This window comes from Fundulus heteroclitus, chromosome 3 (genome assembly GCF_011125445.2).
Source record: "Fundulus heteroclitus isolate FHET01 chromosome 3, MU-UCD_Fhet_4.1, whole genome shotgun sequence".
In the NCBI taxonomy this organism is placed as follows: Eukaryota; Metazoa; Chordata; class Actinopteri; order Cyprinodontiformes; family Fundulidae; genus Fundulus; species Fundulus heteroclitus.
The window spans coordinates 6517429-6540232 of NC_046363.1; the positions used below are offsets into that span (position 1 = coordinate 6517429).

General features: G+C 39.6%; 1 protein-coding gene across 1 annotated transcript in view; it reads right to left on the reverse strand.

Moving 5' to 3' along the window:
- LOC118557447 (vacuolar protein sorting-associated protein 13B) overlaps positions 1 to 22804 on the reverse strand; it is a 167330-nt gene that overhangs the window by 67502 nt on the left and 77024 nt on the right. Inside the window, 1 exon segment of the mRNA XM_036127477.1 lies at positions 15873 to 16057. Coding sequence (XP_035983370.1) covers positions 15873 to 16057 — 185 coding nt within the window.

Consider the following 22804-nt stretch of genomic DNA (forward strand, 5'->3'; position numbering starts at 1 on the left):
ATCCGATTATTTAATCCAAATCCATTTTAATCCGATCGTGAAAGTTTGTGCATGTAAACATAGCTAATACCTAATACTAGAGAAAAAGTCATAAGGATTCACATCTAGCATGGCAGGATTGTAACCAAGTTGCAAACAGCTTCAAAATAAAACAACAAAACAGGAGTAAAAGGCTGAAAACAGGCTGTGTGTGAGCTGATCGAAAGTCAATAACCCAAAAAACATTAAAAGCAGAACTAAAAGGGTCCAAACAGCTTTTGTAGTGACGGGTCCAACTGTTCTTGTTGATTACTTGAAAAAATAGGAATGCTTGATGTCATTTTTACTATATGGGTGTTGGCAACATTGTTCGATGTTAGACAAACAGCATCCATTCACTAGAAAGGAAAATCTGGTTTTGTAAGCCATTGGTTTTGGAATGCCGTCCCTTCTGAAACCTTTCCCATGGGATTTAGATCAGAGAGATGTGCAGGATAATGTAAGGGAGGACCATTATTCTCCTGGAAGAAGTCCTTTGACGTACACTGTGAACTGCAGTGTTATTCTGTTGAAAGATCCAGTCATCACTGTACAGACTAGGGCTCACAGTTGAGAGAGATACCCACTGCAAAATAACCACATAGTCAACCGCAGCTTTTCCCCTGACACAAGCCAAAGAAAAAAGCTTTTAGATCATGATGTAGCCTTCTCCACTGTGTTGCACTCCAGTGGGATTTCCTTCTGACGCCAGTAACGTTAGAAACCATCAAAGCCATCAAGAGCAAACTTTCTTGTCAGAAAATAAACCTTGCCACCTCCTTTCCATGTCCCATGTCCAAAGTCCAAACAAGCACGTTTGTGGAGAGGACGAAGACGTAGCTATGGAATACGTTTTTTGCTCTTTAAATCCGAAATTGAGTAAATCTATATAGCAATGTTCTAGTCATACTGACAGCTCAAAGCTCTTTACTCTGGACTGCCATTCCCTCCATCATATTCACTAACGCGCACAAATTCATACACTGATACTCAGATCAGGAGGAAAATGCAGGTTAAGTGCCTTGCCAAGGGGCACATACTCATTGGACAAGAGGAAGATGGAATCAAACCAACAACATTTGAGTTGCAAGATGACTACTCAATCTACTAAACTAAGCTGTCTTCTCGCAAACGATGTCTTTGGGTACTCCAGTCAGCATCAATAAGGCCCTCAATGAGAGTTTGAATGCCAGACAGAAAATTAAATGAAAGCCAAATTTACCCACTGAGTTAACTTTTTAAGGCTATCAGCTGGTGAACAGCCTGTTGGCGCTTAAATGCAGTTTTTAATAATCGGCCTCCACTCTGCTCTTTGATAAACAGCACCGGCAGTATCACGATAACACATCCCTTCTGCCCACGTAGATGCCCTAAAGGGCACAGTGCACCTGCTGCGCTGGTAGTTGCTGAATGTGAGGAGGGCGTTGGGAGTCTCTTGAAAATGTTTTGTCCAGCTGTTAAAGACCATAAAAATGAGGGGTGAACCGGAAGAGTGAAAACACAACGGTTGGTATTTGTCAGCTTGAACAATGGTATTCTGTGTGTCGTATGTGTGCAAGGTGCATGTGCGTGTAACACAACCAGACATGTGACTGTTTCTGCGTGTTATAAAGTGACCGAGTGAATGTATGCGTGGCGCTCTTAGTCATTGGGCAAAGGCAGGTGCAAGAAGTACATTAACACACAGCTAGGGGTCAGAGGCTACAGTACCCCATCAAACAGAAAGAGGGCAGCTGCCTGGCTAAACCCCGATGACAAGTGGTGAGGGGATAAAAAGAAGAATAAAACAAAGTGAATAAACAATATCAATTTATAGAAATAAGAAGACAAAATCAAATAAAAATCAGAACACGGTATAGAGCACTTACAGTCATTACTCAGAAAAGTGAGGACTATGACAGGCAAAATATGATGTACAATTGTTCATATACATTAACATTTATAACTGTGAGGGCCATAATGAGTACTCAGGAAAAACGTTGTGAGCTGGCCTAGTTTTACAAAATCATTTAGAAAATGTGTTCCACTGATGGTTCGATAATAGGAGGATAGTTGAGTGTCTTCCAACAATCAACCAGTCTGTCTTCTCTCAATGTCAGGCCTTTACCCAGGTGTCCTGAGTGTGTTTCTTATTACATAAGAAAAGTCAGCGGCAGACTTGTAAGAGCAACGCAGAGCACTACGAATGCTATTCCATCTTTTGCAGTGTTTTGAGACAGCTGTCGTCCAGGCCTCACTGCTGGCACAAAAACTGCATTAATGCAATAATGCACTAATGATAAGCCAGCTGCAGGGGATGGTAAGCAACCACAACAACAGCCAGGCTCATGTTTTCCTCTTTTTCTCTCCGGTTCTTTCTAGAATCAGAAGTATGCAAGTATTTGTGGAAAGAGCACACCACATAAAAGAGTTATTTTGCCTGTTTACGCATTTCCCATCTGTAAACCTCTCCAGTGTCCCCCCACACAGCACTCCTGACTCCACCATTGAACTGTAAAACTGCAGATCTCCTTTGGACGAGAGGTGAAATATCTTTATAAAACAGACAGGAGAGTCCAGTTCTCTGCTCTTTGAGTCCTTCGAAGTTAAACTAATCTAAAACAATGTCTAAGTGCACAGTAGGTCTGGGAATTAAGATCTATTTGTTGATACATGGACGATTCTGATTTAACAAATGTCAAAACATGATTATCTCAAAGTAAATTTATGACCCAATTCTGGAACTCCGAAGCATGCAAGTGTGGCACCAGGACAGTTTATGGAAAACACATACACTGCATCATGCACCCTCTGCATCAATATAAAAATGACTTGGACAAGAGTTGCACTAAATCAACTCTGTGTTCAACTAAAACGAAACAGTTAAACCATGACAAACTTGAGGATTTTACATTGAGGTGTCAGTAAAACATCTGACCTTACCTTCTGCCGTAAACCTAGAGACCACTGAGCTAGCTATGTCAAAGGCCACCTTAACCTAAATAATGCGATATGAGGGGAGTAATGCCAAATGAGAGCAGAGTGTGGAAGTCACACAGGTCTAAATATGAATGGGCTTTATAGAAATGTAGAATAGTTTTAGTTACAGGTGAAGTGAAATATCTGGAACTCAACTTGAGAATAAGATCAGCTGTTTGTTAGTTCTACATGTTCAGATGTCCAAAACATTTTGTTCAGAGCTGGTGGCATTAATTTAGTCATTTACAAACCTACTACAAACGTAACATAATCAAATCAAAACAGTCTGAGAAAATAAACTATGGAGATGAAAAGTGATAACGCCCAAATCTAAAGTAATTGTATATTAAAATGCAATTACCTAATTTTAAAATGTATTTCCATTTATTTTAGTTGTAATCCTAATTTCTCCAAATTGACTCTTTCAGAATATGACAGATTATGACCCCTAAAATAACCTTTAACTGCTTGCAGACATTGTTTCTTAGCCATTTAACCAAATTTCCAAACAATGAACTAAAAGTAAATAGGATAAATACATCCTAAACAGATCTCAACGTAGATATGACGAATCCCCCTGGTGGGTACATGGTTGGTTAGACATGGCCCCCCAACAAAGAAAGTTGAGTTGAAAAAGATCAAAACTACAAAGGTACAAAAAGAGAAATATGCACTATGATGAAGAGCACAAACTATAAACTACTACAATGGTATAGAAAATGTATGTGTTGGAACAGGCGCAGAGTCTATATAGAAACACAGCAATATCAATGAGTAGATCCCCTACTGTCAAAGTGTAACACCACTGACTTATTCTGAAGAAGAAGAATAGGTTTGCTTTAATTCTACCTAATGTCTACATTCCATAGTTAATGTATTAATAATTTCTTATGTATCTGATGGCAAATGGTTGGCAAGAGGGAGTATCTTATTGCCAAACCCTGATGTCAGGGCAAAGATAGAGAAGCTAGAGTACTACAACCTCCTAGTTTGGCAGTGAGCCTAAAGCAACCAGAGGGCTGACAGAAAAAGAGGTAGACATAGACAAGTTGGGTAGCCTGAAAGCAGCCAGCTGAGCCATTAAGTGCTGATGCAGAAACAATAACTGTCTCTCTTAAGTCAGGAGGGGCTGCAGTAGAAGCAGTAAGTAGAAGCAGGTCTGCTGGCATTGTGCCCAGAACTGACACACAGCAGAAATACAGACACACGCAGAGAGAGTGGGACAGGAAAACAGATGAGGCAAACCAGTAGTGGTTTGTCCTGCAGTTAAAACTGAGAGAAGAGCAGTTCTCATAGTGGCACTATATTCTTAAGGTCCCCTATCATGCCACAAAGTGTTAATCAAGTGGAGATGGGTATCTATTAAGCTGTGTTACATGTTTCTACTTCTTGTTAGTGGGGTCCATTTAAGAATCAAAATGTCTGCAATTCTCACCTGCTCTGGAGAAAAACAGCCAGGTAAAGTACAGTTAAACTGCAGCAGTTAATTATATACTTCTGCAAGAGACATTGTGCGTTATGGTACCGCTAAGGCTTTATCAGAGCTGAGAATTCAAAGACTCTTCTTGGATAAAAGAAGAGAATGGGCCACAACAAACTCCCAAATTCATCAATAGACTATAAACGTTTTACCAACATACTCTAAAACATAGCTAGGTGAATGGACAGAACATAGAGCCAAGCAAACAAGTGTCTCCAGACAAATACCTACAAATATAAACGGGTTTTTCCCTAACTGAGAAAAGTAGTGCCAGGCTTCAATGATCACACTGAACAGAGTCTGTAGCAACAGCGCGCAATTCAGTGCTTAGAACAATCACTGCAATAAAGGCGGTGATGGGGTGTAAGTGCTGGTGGTAGCACATGCTGGAGGTCTAGTTTTCATAATTTCCATCCCCTCCAGGTGTTGCCTGCCTTTTTGTCTGTCCACTAAAGCAGTGACATATGTTCTCTCTGCATTCAGGCCGTAGTTCTCTCTGCCACTGAATTACCACAATTAAGGAGTCTTCATGCGGAAGCAATTTGGCAAACACTAATGTGCCGAGGAAGCAAGGTTTGGCAGACACTGGGGTGGGACAGAGGAGTATGTTCGAGGGGGGGGGGGGGGGGGGGGGGGGGGGGGACAGACCAAGAGTCACAGAGCCCGAAAGACAGAAATGTTTAAGACCATATAGGCAAAAAGGGAAGAAAAACATTTTCCTCCAAAATAGATAATTCCCACATTGCCACTGGTAGGGAATTAATTAGCCAGTGGTATGACAGCATCACGTATATTATACCCAGCTTAATGTGGCCCTGATAAATTTGGCTATAAGGAACAAGGGCCCTATACTTTTGAAGTAGCAGCCAGTATGGAATGCCAGTGTGGTTCCACCAAGACAGATGCTCGAAACAACAGACCACAGCTAATGACGATAAACCAGTCTGTTTACAGCTTAAAAGAAACTCCAGATCTCAGCACCCCTGTGCATCTACAAGTCATAAATGCTCTACTATCTAGGCCTCTATTTACACAACTTGCTTGACGAGAGAAATGTAATTTAAAAAACAAGCAGCTCATTCTTGTTTACTAATAATCCATGGGAGTCGATATTTATATCTAAGCTTTGAGGGTCTTGACTGGGTCTGTGTGTGGTGGTAGCCAAGACTGGGGTTTTAGTGCTGGTGAGGCACTTCAATGGGTGTTACAGTGGAAATTTATGGCCTTTTGACGTGGAACTATGAGCTCGGCTGGCACTAGTCACTACCCTGAGATGGGACCATTGGCCCTCAACAGCTCTGTAGACACTACAAGATGAAATAAATACAAACAGATTTGAATCTGTCATTAATTTAGGACTTGGTAATATCCAGAGTCTGCTCTGGGTGCTTTAAAACATTATTCTCACAGCGGATTTTGTTTCATGTCTTAGATGATTCATATTCATAACGCTTGAAAATTGTTTGCTATTAATCAACCAAACCATAAAAAAAGTTTTTCATTGCTTTAATTCTTAAGAATCTCATTTCAGATCAAAATAAAGGCTTCTGTTGAATAAGTTTGTGCTCTAATAACTCTTCTCTTTTAGGGATTATTTAATGGAAAACTGAAAATATCTTTTGGTCATCTTACTAAATAATGTGATCAAGAGAAGTGTGGGTGCTGACACTGTTATAGCCAGCAGGTCGTTACCTCTGTAATGTCCTATAAACCAAGGCCACAATGGGAAACATGTTTATATTTCTGCTTACTTTTCCAAGACAGAAATGTGGGCAACCATTAGATGAAACAGTAAAACAAAAACTTGACACATCTTAGGTACCTTTTCATTTTCACAACATAGTGAATTATAATCGTCATCATAATGTCGGTGTGTGAATTATTGCAATTAAAAGGGACGTCTTGGAAGCAGTACTTTCTAAGCTATGACATTTTACTTTCCAGGGACTGAAAGTCTGCTTGCCTATGATGTATTTGGCCATTTAGAATGGCTTTTCACTGCAATATTACATATTGCTATGCCATGTTATTTTAAATCATTAATCCTTACTAAAGTCTGCTAATTATTTTTCATGAAGGAAAAAGGTTTGAAAGGAGATCAACTGCAAAAAACAAAAAATAGCTTTTTTTTAACAGAAAGTGAAGCTTTTTTGCAGTGCATCAGTTCTGTTCAGGTCTGTTTCTTTTTGTATTTAGATGGAAGACACATTTCATGTCATTAAATGTGAACATTTTTAGCATTGTGAAGTCTGATCATGAGACAACTAACCTTTATGCCCAACTCCACTGGCATCTCTTGTTAGCCTGTGACTGAAAGCAGCAACAGCAACACTGCAGACAGCTTCAGTAAGACAAAAGAAAAGTAGGGAAAGCCTGAATCTGGACTGACTTAAAACATCATCACAATCTGCCACGAGTGAAATGAAGGCCGTCTGTAGCCCATTGAAGTTTTCATTGACAAGAACTGTCTCAAGTTCCATACAAGATTTATTTATCAGTTCTCTGATGCTGACAAAAAGTGTCTTTAATGTCAGAAATAAGGTTGCATATAGATGAAAAAGCCCATTCTCTTTCATTTCCCTCAAGCTTTCTTCTTGTCCTGATGTCAATTTGTGAAGTAGACAAGAAGACAGGAAGAATTTTCTCTCAAACCAATAAGTTACCTCTTCAAAGAAGTATGGATATTTAAGTGAGAGGCTAGGCTACGCTGAAACAGACATCTTAGGGCTTTCATTTAATTTTTCATCTTTTTACTGACATTTGTGACAACCACAGACCAAATGAAACCTCTAGTTCTACTGTCTTTTGCCCTCACTGTGGAACGCTGAAATGTATCCAAACTATTTTTTTTTCTGCAATAGGTGTATTGTCCTATTAGTTTCTGAAAGGTTAGCTAGAGGAACTCAGAGAAAAACTGAACACTACCCAGCTATACTGTTAGGATAATTAATGGGGACGGAGAAAAAACATAAAAGTGTAAAAGAAAATAGGGCACATTGGGAATAACCATCTTTAAACACACAGCATACTATCAGATTACAGAGGTGTATCTGTGTAAAAAAAAAAAACATCAACCCCCCATACCCGACCTAGCTATCCTCCCTCTACCCATTTTAGTATTAGAAATGAAAAAAGGACTTGATTTAGCAATGACAACATCACAGAAGATACTTTAACAACATGCATCTAGTTGGTATGCGGTGAGCACACGGACTTGCTGTATTTTAACATTTTTGAGTCATTTGCCCTAAATGGGATCATATGATGCGAGTTCAAAAGTGCAAATATAATCCAGCAATGATAAAGGTAGGCATGCATTTGTGCAAATGCTTGTCCCTTTGTCCATATGCCAAATCTGACACTCAATGTGGCGCCAGAGCAGTGTGTAATAAAGGGAACCAATGGCCAGTTGTAATTTCGGGCAATGAGGTTGGTCCCAAACTCTACGTCGCTTTATTTCCCTCATCTTGTCACTTTTCCTTTCAGCCTTTAGGTTCATTTTCTTTTTCATTTTTCACTCTGCTCATTAAAACATTCACTCTCTCTTCCTCTGTTCTTTCTCCCGAGGATCTGTCATGCTAAAGCTATGTCACAGCTCATATATCCCCCAGCAATCATCCAGAACATGGCCGGTGACCACCATCCACCAACGTCTACCAGAAACCCCCCTCCCTTCCCCCGTCATGTTGTAGACCAGACCACCGCAGAGTTCTGTGGCCAGAAAAACAGCTGTGGTGGCTAGATCAAAGTTTAATCAATCCCTGCTGGGAAAAGCGAGTGCTGTGATGATTTAAATTATCTTACCTTTGTCTTTTCAAATGAGCCTTTACAATAAGGCAGATGTGAAGGAAAAAAAGTCAGGTTTATCAATTGTGCGAGCCAAGAATCAAGATTAGACAGATGTTGAAAAGGCCGGCACGCAGTTTTGTTTCTGCAGAGCTACAGCTGATAAATAAGCAAACGTGTGCTTCTACAAAATGGCAAATATTTCCAGAGCAATTCACCGGTGCAGGTTTTTTAAACTCAGACAGACAGCATTTTACAGAAGTAGATTACTGCCCACTCACACAGATGCAAGTAGATCCGAGCAATGTGTGGGAGGTCAGTGTGGTCAGTGTGTGGTGGAACCGGGGTGTAATATTGCCTCAAAGCAGACAGGATATATTGGCCCTACTCTCCAACTATTACTACTGCTGCTCTGCTAGCCACGAAAGTCACCTCAAACATTTTAACCATGGCTAGTTCCAGAAAGCTAAAGAAAAATAAAATAGATAAACACTAGGTGACAAAAAGCTCTTAATTTTGAGCCAGCATTACTGAAGCTGGATTGGATAAATTTGAAATTAAGAAGAAGTTAATCAGAAGCAGCTTTATTTGACCATGATGGTGTGCACAATAAAATAATTACACTTTGGTTACAACGCTCACAGCATACAGATATTAGGTATGAATACACTATTTAATACAATTAAAGGAACACTTATTGACCAGACCATAATATCAGGTCAGTTAAACTTGTGAAATATTTCAACTGGTCAGCTCAGTAGCAGAGGGGGTTGTTAATCAGTGTCAGATGTTCTGGTGTTAATGAAATTACAACAGCTTTTGTAAGTGAAGGCAGCAGACATTTCCATTATTTTTTTTAACTGCTTTTCAGTAGTTTTGCATCTGACCAGGGTCAGAGTCACTACTGGTAGCACGAGGCGATACCATGACCCTACAGAAGCTACACAGGCCGACTACACCAGGATGTCTCATCAGACAGTCCAGGAGCTCAGTGATGCCCTGGTCAGGATCTGGGAGGAGATACCTCAGGACACCAGGGGTAATGTGGACAACATATGCGCTTTCACCTCTAATTTATACATTTAATAAACTCCTCTCTATAAATGTATTTCCACACTTTGTTTTTTTTTTCTCCGTGAGTGTCATTTGACCATGAAAAAACAAACGTTCTGGTTCCACTGTGGTCTAACAAAAAAATGTGTGCTGGTGTACGTGTGCATGTTTTTATAAATCAATATTTTTTGTCGTACACCATTTTAGTTGTTTTTTTGCCGTACTATACTCTTAGTATGTAATCTAATTTAAAAATTAGACCCCTGGCCCCCGCTGCTACAGGCCTTCTTTGGTTTAATGCAGCTTACTTGGATGTAAAGAAAACCATGGTTTATTGTTATTATATTGGCAAACAGCTAGGCTTCGGTGAAACAAAGGGCCACAGCTCTACGGAAGTTCGGGTTTTTTGTGCTGATAAGGAGAACCTCCTCTTCTTTTGTTCACTAGGTAGCAGACATTTTGTCAGGTGGATAGACGAGAGCAGAGCTAGCAGTCCTACTGTCAGAGCTTAAAGTTATGGTCGGCAATTTTTCCAGAAGTTTCCCCAAGTCCCTTTCTCAATAACTACGTATGCGTAAGACCGTCTTTACCTTGCTCTTCCACTCTTCAGGGGGGTCGGGTGATAAAAATCTCCCAAATCCACTCTGGTTTTATTTATTTCTATTGAGTCCTTCCTCTTCTTCTCAAAAACGGGGTTTGCTTCTTGTGACTCTCTGCCAAAGTCTCCTCCTGTTCAAAGTCTACTGTGAGAGCAGTGGAACTACAATGACTGCTAATCACTAAGCTAACAGGACACACAAACACTAGAATTGTGCATATGCAGCCAGCAAGTGGAAACTCAGAAGGAAAGAGCACACACACTGACGATATGTGAGACAGTCAGAATGACTGACTTGTGGGACAACCAATAGATAAGATGATATCCCCGGAACTTGAGGGACAGAGGAGGGCGAGTATATAACGTCTATGGGTGAGAGCAGGAACAAAACTCTGACAAATCCCTGCCCTTCGGACCGACCGGCAAAGATTGGTTTGAGTTTTTACAGGCCTGCAGCCCCACAGAGAACAATTTGTTTAACCTCCTTTTTGTGAATACATATTGTATTAACTACTTTCAGGATGGAGGGACGATTTTACCCCGTGTAACAAAACGTTTTTCAAATATTTAAAGATAAACTAGTTCATCCCCTATTAAATATGTACCAAGAATCATTTGTGTCTGGGGCTCTCCCCACTTCTTTAAATGTTGCAATAATAACCTTATTATTGAAACCTAAACAAAACAGCAATAAAATCTAGCTCTTATGGACCAATCTCATTACTGAATTACGATTACAAAATATTACACAAATTATTAGCTATGAGACTGGAGATACTTTTGCCTAAGATGATTCATCCGGAACAGAATGGGTTTGTACAGGGGAGACAGGGGTTTCACAACATACGGAAGGTGATAAATAATGTACATGAGAAAAAAGGGAGTAAAGACAATGCTTTAAGATCAATGAATGCTGAGAAGGCCTTTGACAGGATAGAATGGCCCTATCTTTTTAAAGCTATAAAACAATTTGGTATTGTGACAAATTTTTAAAGTGATTCAATTGATATACTCTAACCCTCAAGCTGAAATATTAACTAATGGTCTTCTTTCTACTTCCATAACACTTTGTCGGGGGACCAAACAGGGTTGCCACCTGTCGCCCCTCTTGTTTATATTGGCAATTGAGCCATTAGCAATGGCTCTTCACATTCACAAAGATGTATCAGGAATTAAAGTGGGTGATATAGATCATCGTAATGCATTATATGCTGATGACGTGGTCCTATTTTGCGCTAACTTAAAGAAATCAATACCTTGAATGTTAAATCTCATTATTACATTTGGTATATTTTCTGGATATAAAATGAATTACAATAAATCTGAAATACTATTTCTGAACGAAACAGAACGACATAACCCTCCAATTAACACTCCCCTTTTACTGTCTAAACATGGTTTTAACTATTTAGGTGTGAGGATTACTCCTGCTATCGAAAGCATCGTTACAGTTAATTACAAAACTTTAACAGAATCAGTTATTCTACTCTTTAATGAATGGATGAGTCTACCCATATCACTGATTGAGCTCACTCAAAAATGTCTAAAAATGTCTATTTTGCCAAAATATCTTTATCTCTTTCGATCAATTCCTCTTTCTCCATTAAAATCCTTTTTCTTAAAGCTGCAAAAATTATTCAGAGACTTTATGGAATAGCAAGAAACTTTGGCTTAGACTCTCCCTACTCTACCTTCCTTATGATAGAGGTGGTTTGTAACTTCCAAATAAAACTTGGCACTTTTGGGCTGCCTAGATGAGAGCAGCAATTTTTTACTTTGTTAATGAGCAGACACCTGCTTGGTTTCAATGGAATCTACAAGCATCTGAATTTCTCCTAACCTCTACCTTTATTCAGCAGACAGACATATTCATTCAACAGACCAAAAATCCATTTTTGAAAAATACTATTAAAATTTGGTATGATGTACATGACTACTTGGGGTAAACATGAAAGTGTCTAAATTTCCCACAGTTTTTGCAAACAACTTTCCCCTAGGAGGGTGGATGCTGGCTTTAAAATTAACCAGGCTTTGTCTGATCTTTATAAAAGTCACACTCTGTCTTTTGAGCACGATAAGGCAATTTTTTCTATCCCATCAAAGCATTTATATATATATTTTTTCAATTGAAGAATTTAAATTAGGACCAGGCAGGACAACTTTAAACCTCCTTCATTTTCCTCTCTTGAAGGCGTGATATTAAACAACTTACGCGGTAAAGGTCAGGTCTCTGTATTATATAAATTGTTAATGAATACATCCAAGGAATCTTCTCTAAACATACTTGTGGCATGGAGGAATGACCTTCAAGTAGATGTATCTGAGGAAGAGTGGTTTGAATCATGCTCCCTTGCTCAAACAGACAATTAATGTGTAATCCAGACTCCTTCAATACAATTGGTTAACCAGGCATTGTATTACCCCCTCAAAATTGCATTATTTCAACTCAAACATCCCAGATACCAGAATCAAATGTGGCATTGAAAGGGGCTCCTTATTCAATTGTGTGTGGGAGTTCTCAAGGGTGGAAGACTTTTGGATTAAAAAATATTGAATTTACTTAGTGAAATTACTGGTTTCACTATCCCTTTGGATCATAAATTGTGCATTCTGAATATATATCCAAAAGACGTTGTACAGATCACAACCGTTTGAGTGCTGTTGGAAATTGGTCTCTTGGAAGCCAAGCGTTGTATTGCAAGGTGTTGGAGGGATCAAAGACTGTGGGCTTTCTCAGTGGCTGAGTGGTTTGACCTTTATTGTAGCTTTGGAGAAGATAACAAGGAACAAACTCCACGAATTCTGGGATATTTGAACAAAGTTTTACAACTTTTTGGAAAACTACAACCTTAATGCTGTTGATTTAACTTGAACACGATTACTAACTATAGCTTTAAAAATCGTGGCGGCTCATTCCCCCATCTGCATCTCCGAAAAAAAAACCACAGACAGATGCCACACTTCCAACTAAACTCTCTGGATTGAGGAAAACTGGAGGAAAAAAAACTGCAGAAAGAAGACTGTCTGATGACTAGGAGTTGCTGTCTGGTAAAAGTGACTGTAGTATAGCTGCAAAAAGGTGACAAGGCCATTTTTGGAGAAGTCAATGTAATGCAGTTATAGCAGCAATGGAGAACAAAGATGGAAGAAAGTGGATGCTGTTTCTTTCTCTAAAAACACAAAGCTATTACAGACTCCCATTTACCACAGATAGATAAATCAAGTAACTGTCACACCTTACAGAGGTGTTTTCAGATAAAGTATTACAGGTACAAAAAACCAACGCCTTGATAACATCACTGAAAAATATACAGTATTATTTAATACAAAATGTATAAAGTGACAGCTAAACTAATAATAGGGATTTTTTGTATAAAAGTGAGTATGTAAGCACCTGTAGGTGTTTTGCGAGACTGCACTTGTATATCTATGGTTTATCCATATTAAAAATGCTCAATAGTGGTTTTCAGGAACCAAAGACCTGTTCAGGAACACTTTATTTTACTGGGTAAAATGGTTATTCCATCCTGAAAGTAGTTAATACATTATGTATTCAGACAAAGGAGGTTAAAAAAAAAATTTATCTCTGTGAGAGTTGCAGGCTTGTAAAAACTTCAATCCCTGCCCTTCAGTTCGAATGGTAGGGATTTGTCAGATGTGTGTTCCTGCTCTCACTCTCCTCTGTCCCTCAAGTTTCGGGAGGATAACTATATCGGTTGTCCCACATGCCAATCATTCAGACGTGCTCACGTAACGGCAGTGTGCGTGCTCGTACACTGTTAATTTCTGCTTGCTGGCTGCACATGTGCACTTCTAGTGATTATGTATCCGGTTAGCTTAGCGGTTAGCTTCGATGTTAGCCATTCATTGTAGCTCCGCTACTCCCACCGCATGCTTTGAACATGGCTGAGAGTCGCAAGAAGCAAACCACGTACATGTTTATGAGAAGAAGAGGAATGACTCAGTAGAAAGAAATAAGACCAGAGTGGATTTGGGAGATTTATTTTTTTCACGCAATCCCCCTGAAGAGCGAAAGACCAGGTAAGATGGTCTTGCAGATGTGCAGTTATTCAAACAGGAACTTAAGAAAACTTACAGAAAAATTGCAGACTCTACCTTTAACTGAAAAGAAGTCTTTGAATGATACTTAAGATATAACAAATATTTTAGAGTATTTCACAAGTATTAAATTAAAACACACACAGTAAGCTTTACCCCAAACCAATTTTGTTAAATTCCCCTCTGACTTGAATTGAAATCCCATTGTCAAATAGCTCTCCCTCACAAAAGACACTGACCAACTGTGCTGTCAGCTAGACCTTATTATGAAACACCTTCCACCACTGAAAGGCTCAGCAACATCAAAGGGATAAAAAAAAAGGGGCAAGTTCCTAAAACATTACAAAAGCACATGTTTTAAATGCAAACACATTTTATTATCTATATTCTTCAGTCTCATTCTGACAGAAGCCTGTGCACTGCTAGTTGGACACATACAAAACGCATATTGTCAAGTTATGAACATGAATCTTTATGTTACGGCAGGCGTTAACCTGTACCCGCTAAATGACTGGCTGTTTTCACTGATCAGCAATCCAATTAGTGTGTCTTCACCTAAACTCCCTAAGGGAAGTAGAGCAGAGAGAAAAGAAAGTGGAAAGAAAAGTTCTCAGAGGGAAGCAGCTAATAGATCGCTGCCCACCACTACAGTGCTGACAGTAACCATCCAAGTAGAGTAAGTTAACAGTTTTGTTTTGTTTTTTTATTCAGTTTAACTGACTTTACTTTTCTTCATCCTTTCAGTTTTAAATTTTTCATTTAACCGCAACACTCATAGTAGTGAGATTAAATAGGGTTCCTAGAGAGACGGGTCAACACATTTTTAAATGGAGACACAGGAGTAAAAATGGGTTGGTTATATGTAATTCTGAGAGTATTTTCCATACTAAACATACTGACCTAATGGATCACCTTTTCCCTTCACTCTCTTGCATTCTGAGAGTTCAGTCCCCCTCATTCCAACCCCCACAACCCTACTTTTTCTGACCTGCCAGCACAATGGCCAGATGTGTAAATGTTTCTCCATGTCACTTTTCAAGACATGTTCCAAGCAGCAAAATGGGGGGGAGAGGAATATTTGACTTCACTTCATGGGAGACCAGTTTCATAAATTTTGGCAGCTGCACAACAGTAAAAAGGTAGCTTAGCTGGCTTGGCAGAAGGAGAATGCTGACAGCATACCAAACAACATGATCCTAATGAGTTGGAAAATCCCTAGCCCTCCAGAGAACAGTCCAGATGCTACCGTCATAAAACATGCTACCGTTTCGTTGAATGCAGGCTCACCATCTTGTCTTTACAAAGGGACGACATTTATTAATCTATCACTAAGAGATCCTCGGTGACATAAAGTGTTACATGTTCAGTTTTACTTTTAACAGCAAGTATTGTAAATATTTAAATGTCTTCTGCAACTCAGTATATTTGGAGAAAACTTGGTACAATAAGGGCAAAATATTTGTACTCTCTCTCATTTCTTCTTCCCTCTGCTTCAATAAAAGTACAAAAAGGGAACTGAATGAAACACGATTCCAAAACATACGCTTAATTAAAGGATGAAATAACGTGATGCACTTATATAAACCTAAACATATGAATGAGTCTTTGTTTTAAGTTTTTTTATATATCAAGTGTTAGGATCAGTTTTCATGTTTTCATCAGATAACCACATTATGAAAACTAAGAAAATTCACCTACTGAACAATATGCTATTAAGAACACGTGACTCTTCATAAGGAGTAGAGGGATAATCTTTCTTGTCAAGTGCCTACAGTACTGAAAATAAATATATAGTAAAATGAACACATCTAAAATCCAGTCTGTCACTAAAAATGTCCAGAGGACATGTCTCACTCTCACACATACACTTAGATTTTTAACAGCCAGTATCTTCTCCCGTCACATGGACAAGATGCTTACCTGGAACTTTAAACACCTCATTGTGCAGACTTTCACTAATTGGCACTGGGGATCCATTGACCATGCTGTGGGTCCAGCTCTGACAGATTGCTTGAAGCAAAAGTGTCTGAGGCCTCGTGGCCTGAACAGTGAAGTGGGGAAGCTCAAAAATACACTCTGCTGTAGGAACTGATGCCTTTTTGCACCTGCAAAAGAAAGGAGAGGAAAGACAGGATTACATCAAACAAGCATGTAGAAACAGAAAGTTCAATTGTCTGTCGGGATATTTTGATGAAAGACAGATGAGTTCCAAATGAGCAAATAATCACTGAATAAAAAATACAGAAGTACAAAGAAACTGTTTGCCTTCAAATGTCACTATTCAGTCAAAACAGTATCACAGTAAAAATGACTCATTTCCAGCAAAAAAGGGCCAAATAATCTGATTTAGATTCAAACTGTTTAAGTGAAAGAGTACCAGGTGTAAGCCAAGCTTTCCTTGGTTACTTGGCAAGTAGGTTGAGTTTGCTGACCTTTTTCTCCCATGTTGTCAAAATTTTGACAATGATTTATGTGAAAAGATGAACAGCCTAGAAACCTGAGCCTGAAATGCATCTCTGCGCATTTAACATTTCATACGTCTGCAGTGAAGATGGAGAGTTTGTGAGGTTCTGAGCACATGACAAGATGAGCTGAATGTTCTGGGGGATGATGTAACAGAGAAGTGAGATAGAAACCTCCAAGGCTCTGTCCATCAGAACCTCAATGGACCATAGTCTCATTTATCATCCAACATCAACACAAACTCTTCAGTGTTTTTTTGTTTACTCCATTACTAACCATTTTCCATAACTTCTACGGGCAATATTAGTTTATATTCACACACATTTTAAACCAATCAGGCAAATCCTAGAACTTTCTTCCAACAATAACTTTGATCAAATATGTAACAACAGAATGATACATTTAACACCAATCAATATCACCAAACAAGGAATAGCAACGCAAGGTGGTAAAGCGTTGCTCCCATAAATGTGAATGCTATCCTTTATATCTATCTAAGGCTCACGATTAATCGAATGATTGGAAAACCTCGATTACTAAAATTCATCAAAGCAAATTGTCTTCCTCAAGGCTTCGCTTATTTATGTTTATCCATTCAGTGCACTGTGTTGCAGCCGGGTGGCTGCCGCTAACGACAGCCTACCCTGCCTACCCTATATACAGATGCCAAGTGCGGGTATCAGCAATGGAGGCAGAAAGTGACAAGAAAGAGAAAAAGTTTTGCAGTTCTAGGGTCACTTTACAGAAGCTAAAACCGTGCAGCCAGCTAGCTGGCATTCACTGAGCTTTTAGTGCTGTCGCAGCTTAGCTCACAGCACAGCGCTGCGCTGTTGCTCACTGCGGAGCCCCCACCATTGCTCTAATCAGAACTTTGTTTTGATTGGTCGGGGCCCAGTTGTGAGGATACAGGATCATACCATCCATCCATCCATTTTCTAAACCGCTTAATCTCTCATGGGGTCGCGGGGGGTGCTGGTGCCTATCTCCAGCGTTCACTGGGCGAGAGGCGAGGTACACCCTGGACAGGTCGCCAGTCTGTCGCAGGGCAACACAGAGACAAACAGGACAAACAACCATTCATGCACACACTCACACCTAAGGACAATTTAGAGAAGCCAATTAACCTAACAGTCATGTTTTTGGACTGTGGGAGGAAGCCGGAGTACCCGGAGAGAACCCACGCATATACAGGGAGAACATGCAAACTCCATGCAGAAAGACCCAGGACCTTCTTGCTGCAAGGCAACGGCGCTACCCACTGCGCCACTGTGCAGCCCCACAGGATCATACCATTATGTGAAAATGGAGAGGGGTGCAGCTGTGAGTGTGAGATTGTCGCGTTGTCCTGTTGTATAACTATGAGGGACAAAAAAAAAAAGCATCAGGCTGCAGTTTAAAGATATTTGGAACAACAAATATTATTTTGACTCAATGCAGAGTCAAAATAATTTTAAAAGAGCAATAAGCAAAATTTCATTATTTTAAATGGTAAATGGACTGAACTTATATGGGGCTTTTCCAGTCATACTGACCACTCAAAGCGCTGTACACTAGAGCCACATTCACCCAATCACACACACATTTATACACCAATACGCAGCCCGGTAGACAACTTTAGATAGAAAGAACAATCAAATAGTGATGTGAAGAACTAAAGGTATCTTTTTAGATGGAATATGGTATGACGTCACACACCATCTCTCTGTGTTGTTCTCCAATCTCTTGTTTACGCATGCATGTACATTCGTGTGTGCAGTTGCCACGCAGGGCTTAGCCCCTCCCCTTCCCAAGAAATGCCACCGCCAGAGCAATGTAGCAGCAAAAATGGTGGAGAACACGCCCAGCGGATTGAAATGTTCTCTTGCTAACAGCATTATAAAGCTATGTGGGTTTTTTGCAGCTGGAGTGGAGGTAGAGAGAAGTGTGGTCTTGTCACATATCTTGCTTTGGTCAACAGACAGAGCTCAACAGCTCACATAGTGTTGAAATTTTGCTTTTTGCACCTTTAAGAGCAAGTTCCACTACAAACCTGCAGAGACATAGCAGAACTGTCAATTTAGAGGAAAGCTTGGTACTGGTTCTGTGCAGTTCTTTTGCTAATTTGCCCTACAAAAAAAGCTGGGTAAAATATTAAAAGAATGGTCTTTAAAAATGCAATATTTACTTTCACTACAGAGGCAGCTAGAACTATATTGATGTCAACCAGAAAGGACTGAGCTTTTGACAGATTGATGGATTTTTTAGCTGCAGATGCATTCAATTCCAATCAAATTCAAATATACTTTATTGAAGAAGAATCAATTCAAAATCCTTTTCATCTTATCAAAAAAGAATTTAATTATTTGTTTACTTGCATTTTTCCATGTATTTCTATTACTCATGAAATAATCTTAAAGGAGCATTGCACAAGTTCCAAGATTTTTGTACAAATTTGCCCCCTCTGACGACAAGTTGAAATGACACTAGTTTTGTGCACATGCATGGGAGAAAAGTTAAAGCATCCATCGCTGCAACTGCACAGGCCTTTTGTTTAGAAGCATGTCATCTGTGGTGAAGTTAGCCCGTGTTCTCTCACTAATGTGTCAAAGGAGACGCAAAAAAGTAACCAGGTGAACGAGAGCCTGCAGTACGTCACACCCATGTGCACGCCCAGAGTATACAACCCGAATTACTCTCTCGCAAACTGATTAATGGAGCCTATAGAGGCAACTGTGGTAAATAGAGGAGAACTCATTTCATAGGTCGGGTAATTGTAAGGGCATGTTTTAGAAAAAACTAAAAATCTAACCTTTAAACTTGAAAATGCTACTTTAGGTGGCTACGGTCTGCAGAATGTGCTATTTCTTTTATCTATTACTCAATTAATAGTCAGAATAATCAATGGAATAATCTATTACTAAAATGAACTTTAGTGACAGCCCTACAACTATCTCACCAGAATTGGCACAAAGCACCTTGGATGCCTGAATTAAACACAAAAACCAAGTTTGCTTCATCGATTCTTGCTTTTTCTTTGTGGTTTGAAAGGTCTTCCACATTTGACAACTTTCAGTGGACACTGCCGTGCTGCATACCTAGTTGTTGGTGTGTCTCTGTGTGCACACATACACAGCCAAAAACATAATAGAAACAAAGAACTACTGTCTTATGGAAAGTCATTTTTGTGAAAATAAAAGTGTCTAATCCCAACAATGGCTGCAGAATGTCAGAAATGTGCTTCATTTTTCATTCAATAGCACATAAATTATAGTGCGGTCCCAGTTCAGAGTTTGGGATATGTCACAGAGTCCCTCTTTTTCCCTGAGCAGCTCTGCAATCGTTTAACTCCTGTTTCCCTCCCTCTTTTTCCTCCAAGGCTCGCTTTATTCTTCCCTTTCTTCTACTCCTGGGTGGTTCAGGAGTGTGACAAGAGCTGTGAACTGCACTTCTGCAAAGCATGAGTTCTGAAGTGTCTGCTGTCTCTACTATAGGACAGAAGTTGAGAGAATGCAATAAAGAAAGAAGAAAGAAGAGAAGTAAAAAATAATAATAAAAAAAAAATGTAAACTTCAGAGATGGCAAACACAACAAAATTTTACCATGACAACACACAACAACAGATCACACAAAAACATTTTATCCTCTAAACCGTTGGCACCAACAGTTAACTACGTAAGGTAATTTTTTGCTATTAAAATCCCTACAATTACATATTACACAACAAGACATCAATCAAACTGATTTTACGTGTGTGTGCGTGCGTGTGAGTGAGTATGTATGTGTGTTTGCGCGTGCGCATTTTAAAACATTGCAGTTCAACAAAAGACAGCAAGGACAACACAGCATCAACAATGCTCCCACATGCAGAGCAAATGTGCTGGCAAAGCCACTTCAATGAGAAGACTGGCAAGGGATGAAAGTTTGTTGGCTTATTTAAGTGTTTATAGCATTTAAGGGAAGCTGTCAGGAGCATGTGGTCCCCTAAAAGTTTAATTATGCACCTGTTTTATTATAATATACCCAGTTCTTTGTGAACAGCATCTTGGAACTTGGATATAAATTAGAAGCAGAAACCCTCATTAGGGTGTTTTGGGAATGCTGGATGTGAGGACAGCCAGGCACTCATCGGATTTCATTAAGTAGCTGGCACGGACACCATTTCTTGCTGCAGCATGGTAAACAGCTTTTTGGCAGAAAGCTTTTCACTGTTGCCACAGACTTTGAGCAAAACAAAAGCAGCCCAAAGGTCAAAATAAATTTGCATCTACAGCAGATACAGCGGTAAGATTGAGATATATACTTTGAGAAATTTTAATTGTCCTAACTTTTTCTTATTCGGTGAAATCCTTGCTTTACAGTAACGATAACGGTAATCCCATAAAAAGCAAAAAGACATACCCTAACTAACAAATAAATTCTTGGAGATACACATGCATTTCACACATGTGCCGTCACAAAAACTCTAACACACCTTTACATCCATGTACAGATTATTAATGGAAGTTTAGTGAGCCAAAGCATGATAAACAGCAGTACCACACTTCACATGGGTCAATCACCTGCAGTAAAGGATGTTGAGGTCATGCGCCATGTGAGCCAGGTGAGAGATGGCAACCTGGACCTGCTGATTCCTGGGGATAATAATCAGGTTCTATGGACATGTAATGTCTCCTCACTGCCAGGAAAAATCTGATGTGAGGTTGGGTGATAACTTCTAGTTATCGTTGGACTCTCCTCCAAACACAGTTGGCAGGGTGTGATATGGAGGAATAGCCTTTCTAATCTGAGTCTGATTAATGTTCTGATGATAGACTTCTGTGCTGGACAGTCCATAACTCACACCATAAACAAACACAAGAACGTCCAACAATGAATTTTGTAGCAGGTGATCTAGAGTCAAAGATTGATTAGCAATTTACTAATTACGAAAATAGATGTTTTGGACACTTGCATGAAGAAAGGGGCAGAATCGTTGACCAATCACCTCTTGGTAGTGAACTGGACTCAAATGTGGGTGAGGCTGCTGGATAGATCCTGTAAACCTAAACATGAACTGGGAGCAACTGGAGAGGGACTGTGTTCTGGAGATTTGGCTCACAGCTCCATGATAGGTTTTCTCTATTTGCGGACCTGGCGGAAAAATCAGGTAATGAGGATTATCAAGATGAAGAAGAAAGTCTTTAGGACTTTCTTCTTCATCTTGATCTTCATCACTGTTTCTTCAGAGTCTTATAACAGAATACAGATACATCATCACCGCAAGAACTGTACACAGCCACATGGTTGGCCTCTAGGAAATTCTGGCAAATGACAGGATTTCCAGGGTTGCTAAAAAGCTCCATAATGGCTAAAAGATTGAAGCCTTCGGGCACTGTGGGGCCTCTGATGTCTCCTCAGTGCTGCACTGAGGGTGTTATGGGTTATGCATCTTGACAACATCTATGGTGTGGCAGGCCACAGTAATGGCCGGAATAAATAAGATAGCCAACCAGATAGTGTATTTCAGCTTTACTACTTGCAAGGGTAAGATCTGGGGTCCATTTATAAAGCTTGCTTGCTTCACTTTCCACACAACGGTTGTGATCTACAAAGAAAAACTGGACATCACAATGTGCGGTCATTACGGCAACTCTGACCCATCCGTACATTTGTTTTGGAGACAGGGAAAAGTAGCGACACAAATGGTAAAGTGGTGAATTGCAGCCACACTGCATCATGATTCCTTTCAGACGTTCAATTTCATTCCATATCAGATTTTAATTATAAACCAACTTTATCAAAAGCATTCAAAACTGCAGTGTTATTAATGCTTGCTCTGGTAATCCATAACTATAGCAATCAGCACTAGATTTAATCGAATGGCTTTTAGCCAATCAAATTACACTCATTTCATCATGTGACACACCAGGGCATTGGGTGTGTTTGGGGCACCAGTCTCTTAACAGCTAGCCACTAACCAGCTAACTGCTAAGAGACAAAGCAGCAGGGTAAACGAGAGCGTGCAGCACGTCACACCCACGTGAATGCCCAGACAATACATCAATATATGACAATACAGCAATACTGAATCTCATGAATTGATAAATGGAGCCAATAGAGACAACTGTGGTGAATAGAGGAAAACAAATTTTACACATTGGGCAATTATAGAGGCAGGTACTGAAAATATTTTTTTTTATTTACATTAGCGTAATGCTCCTTTAAAGTTTCCAAAATGTACACTTATGTCATTCCTTTAATCACGTTGAGTATATAAGATTTGTTGTCTAACTCTTCATAAAATGCTGCAAAATAGAGACATTCATGAAATGGGGCTACCTAAAATTACTAAGAAAGGTGAACCTTAATGGAAATGTCCAAAGTACTTGGGCATACTAAGTAACTAAAAAGTTAAACGCTTATACAAGGAG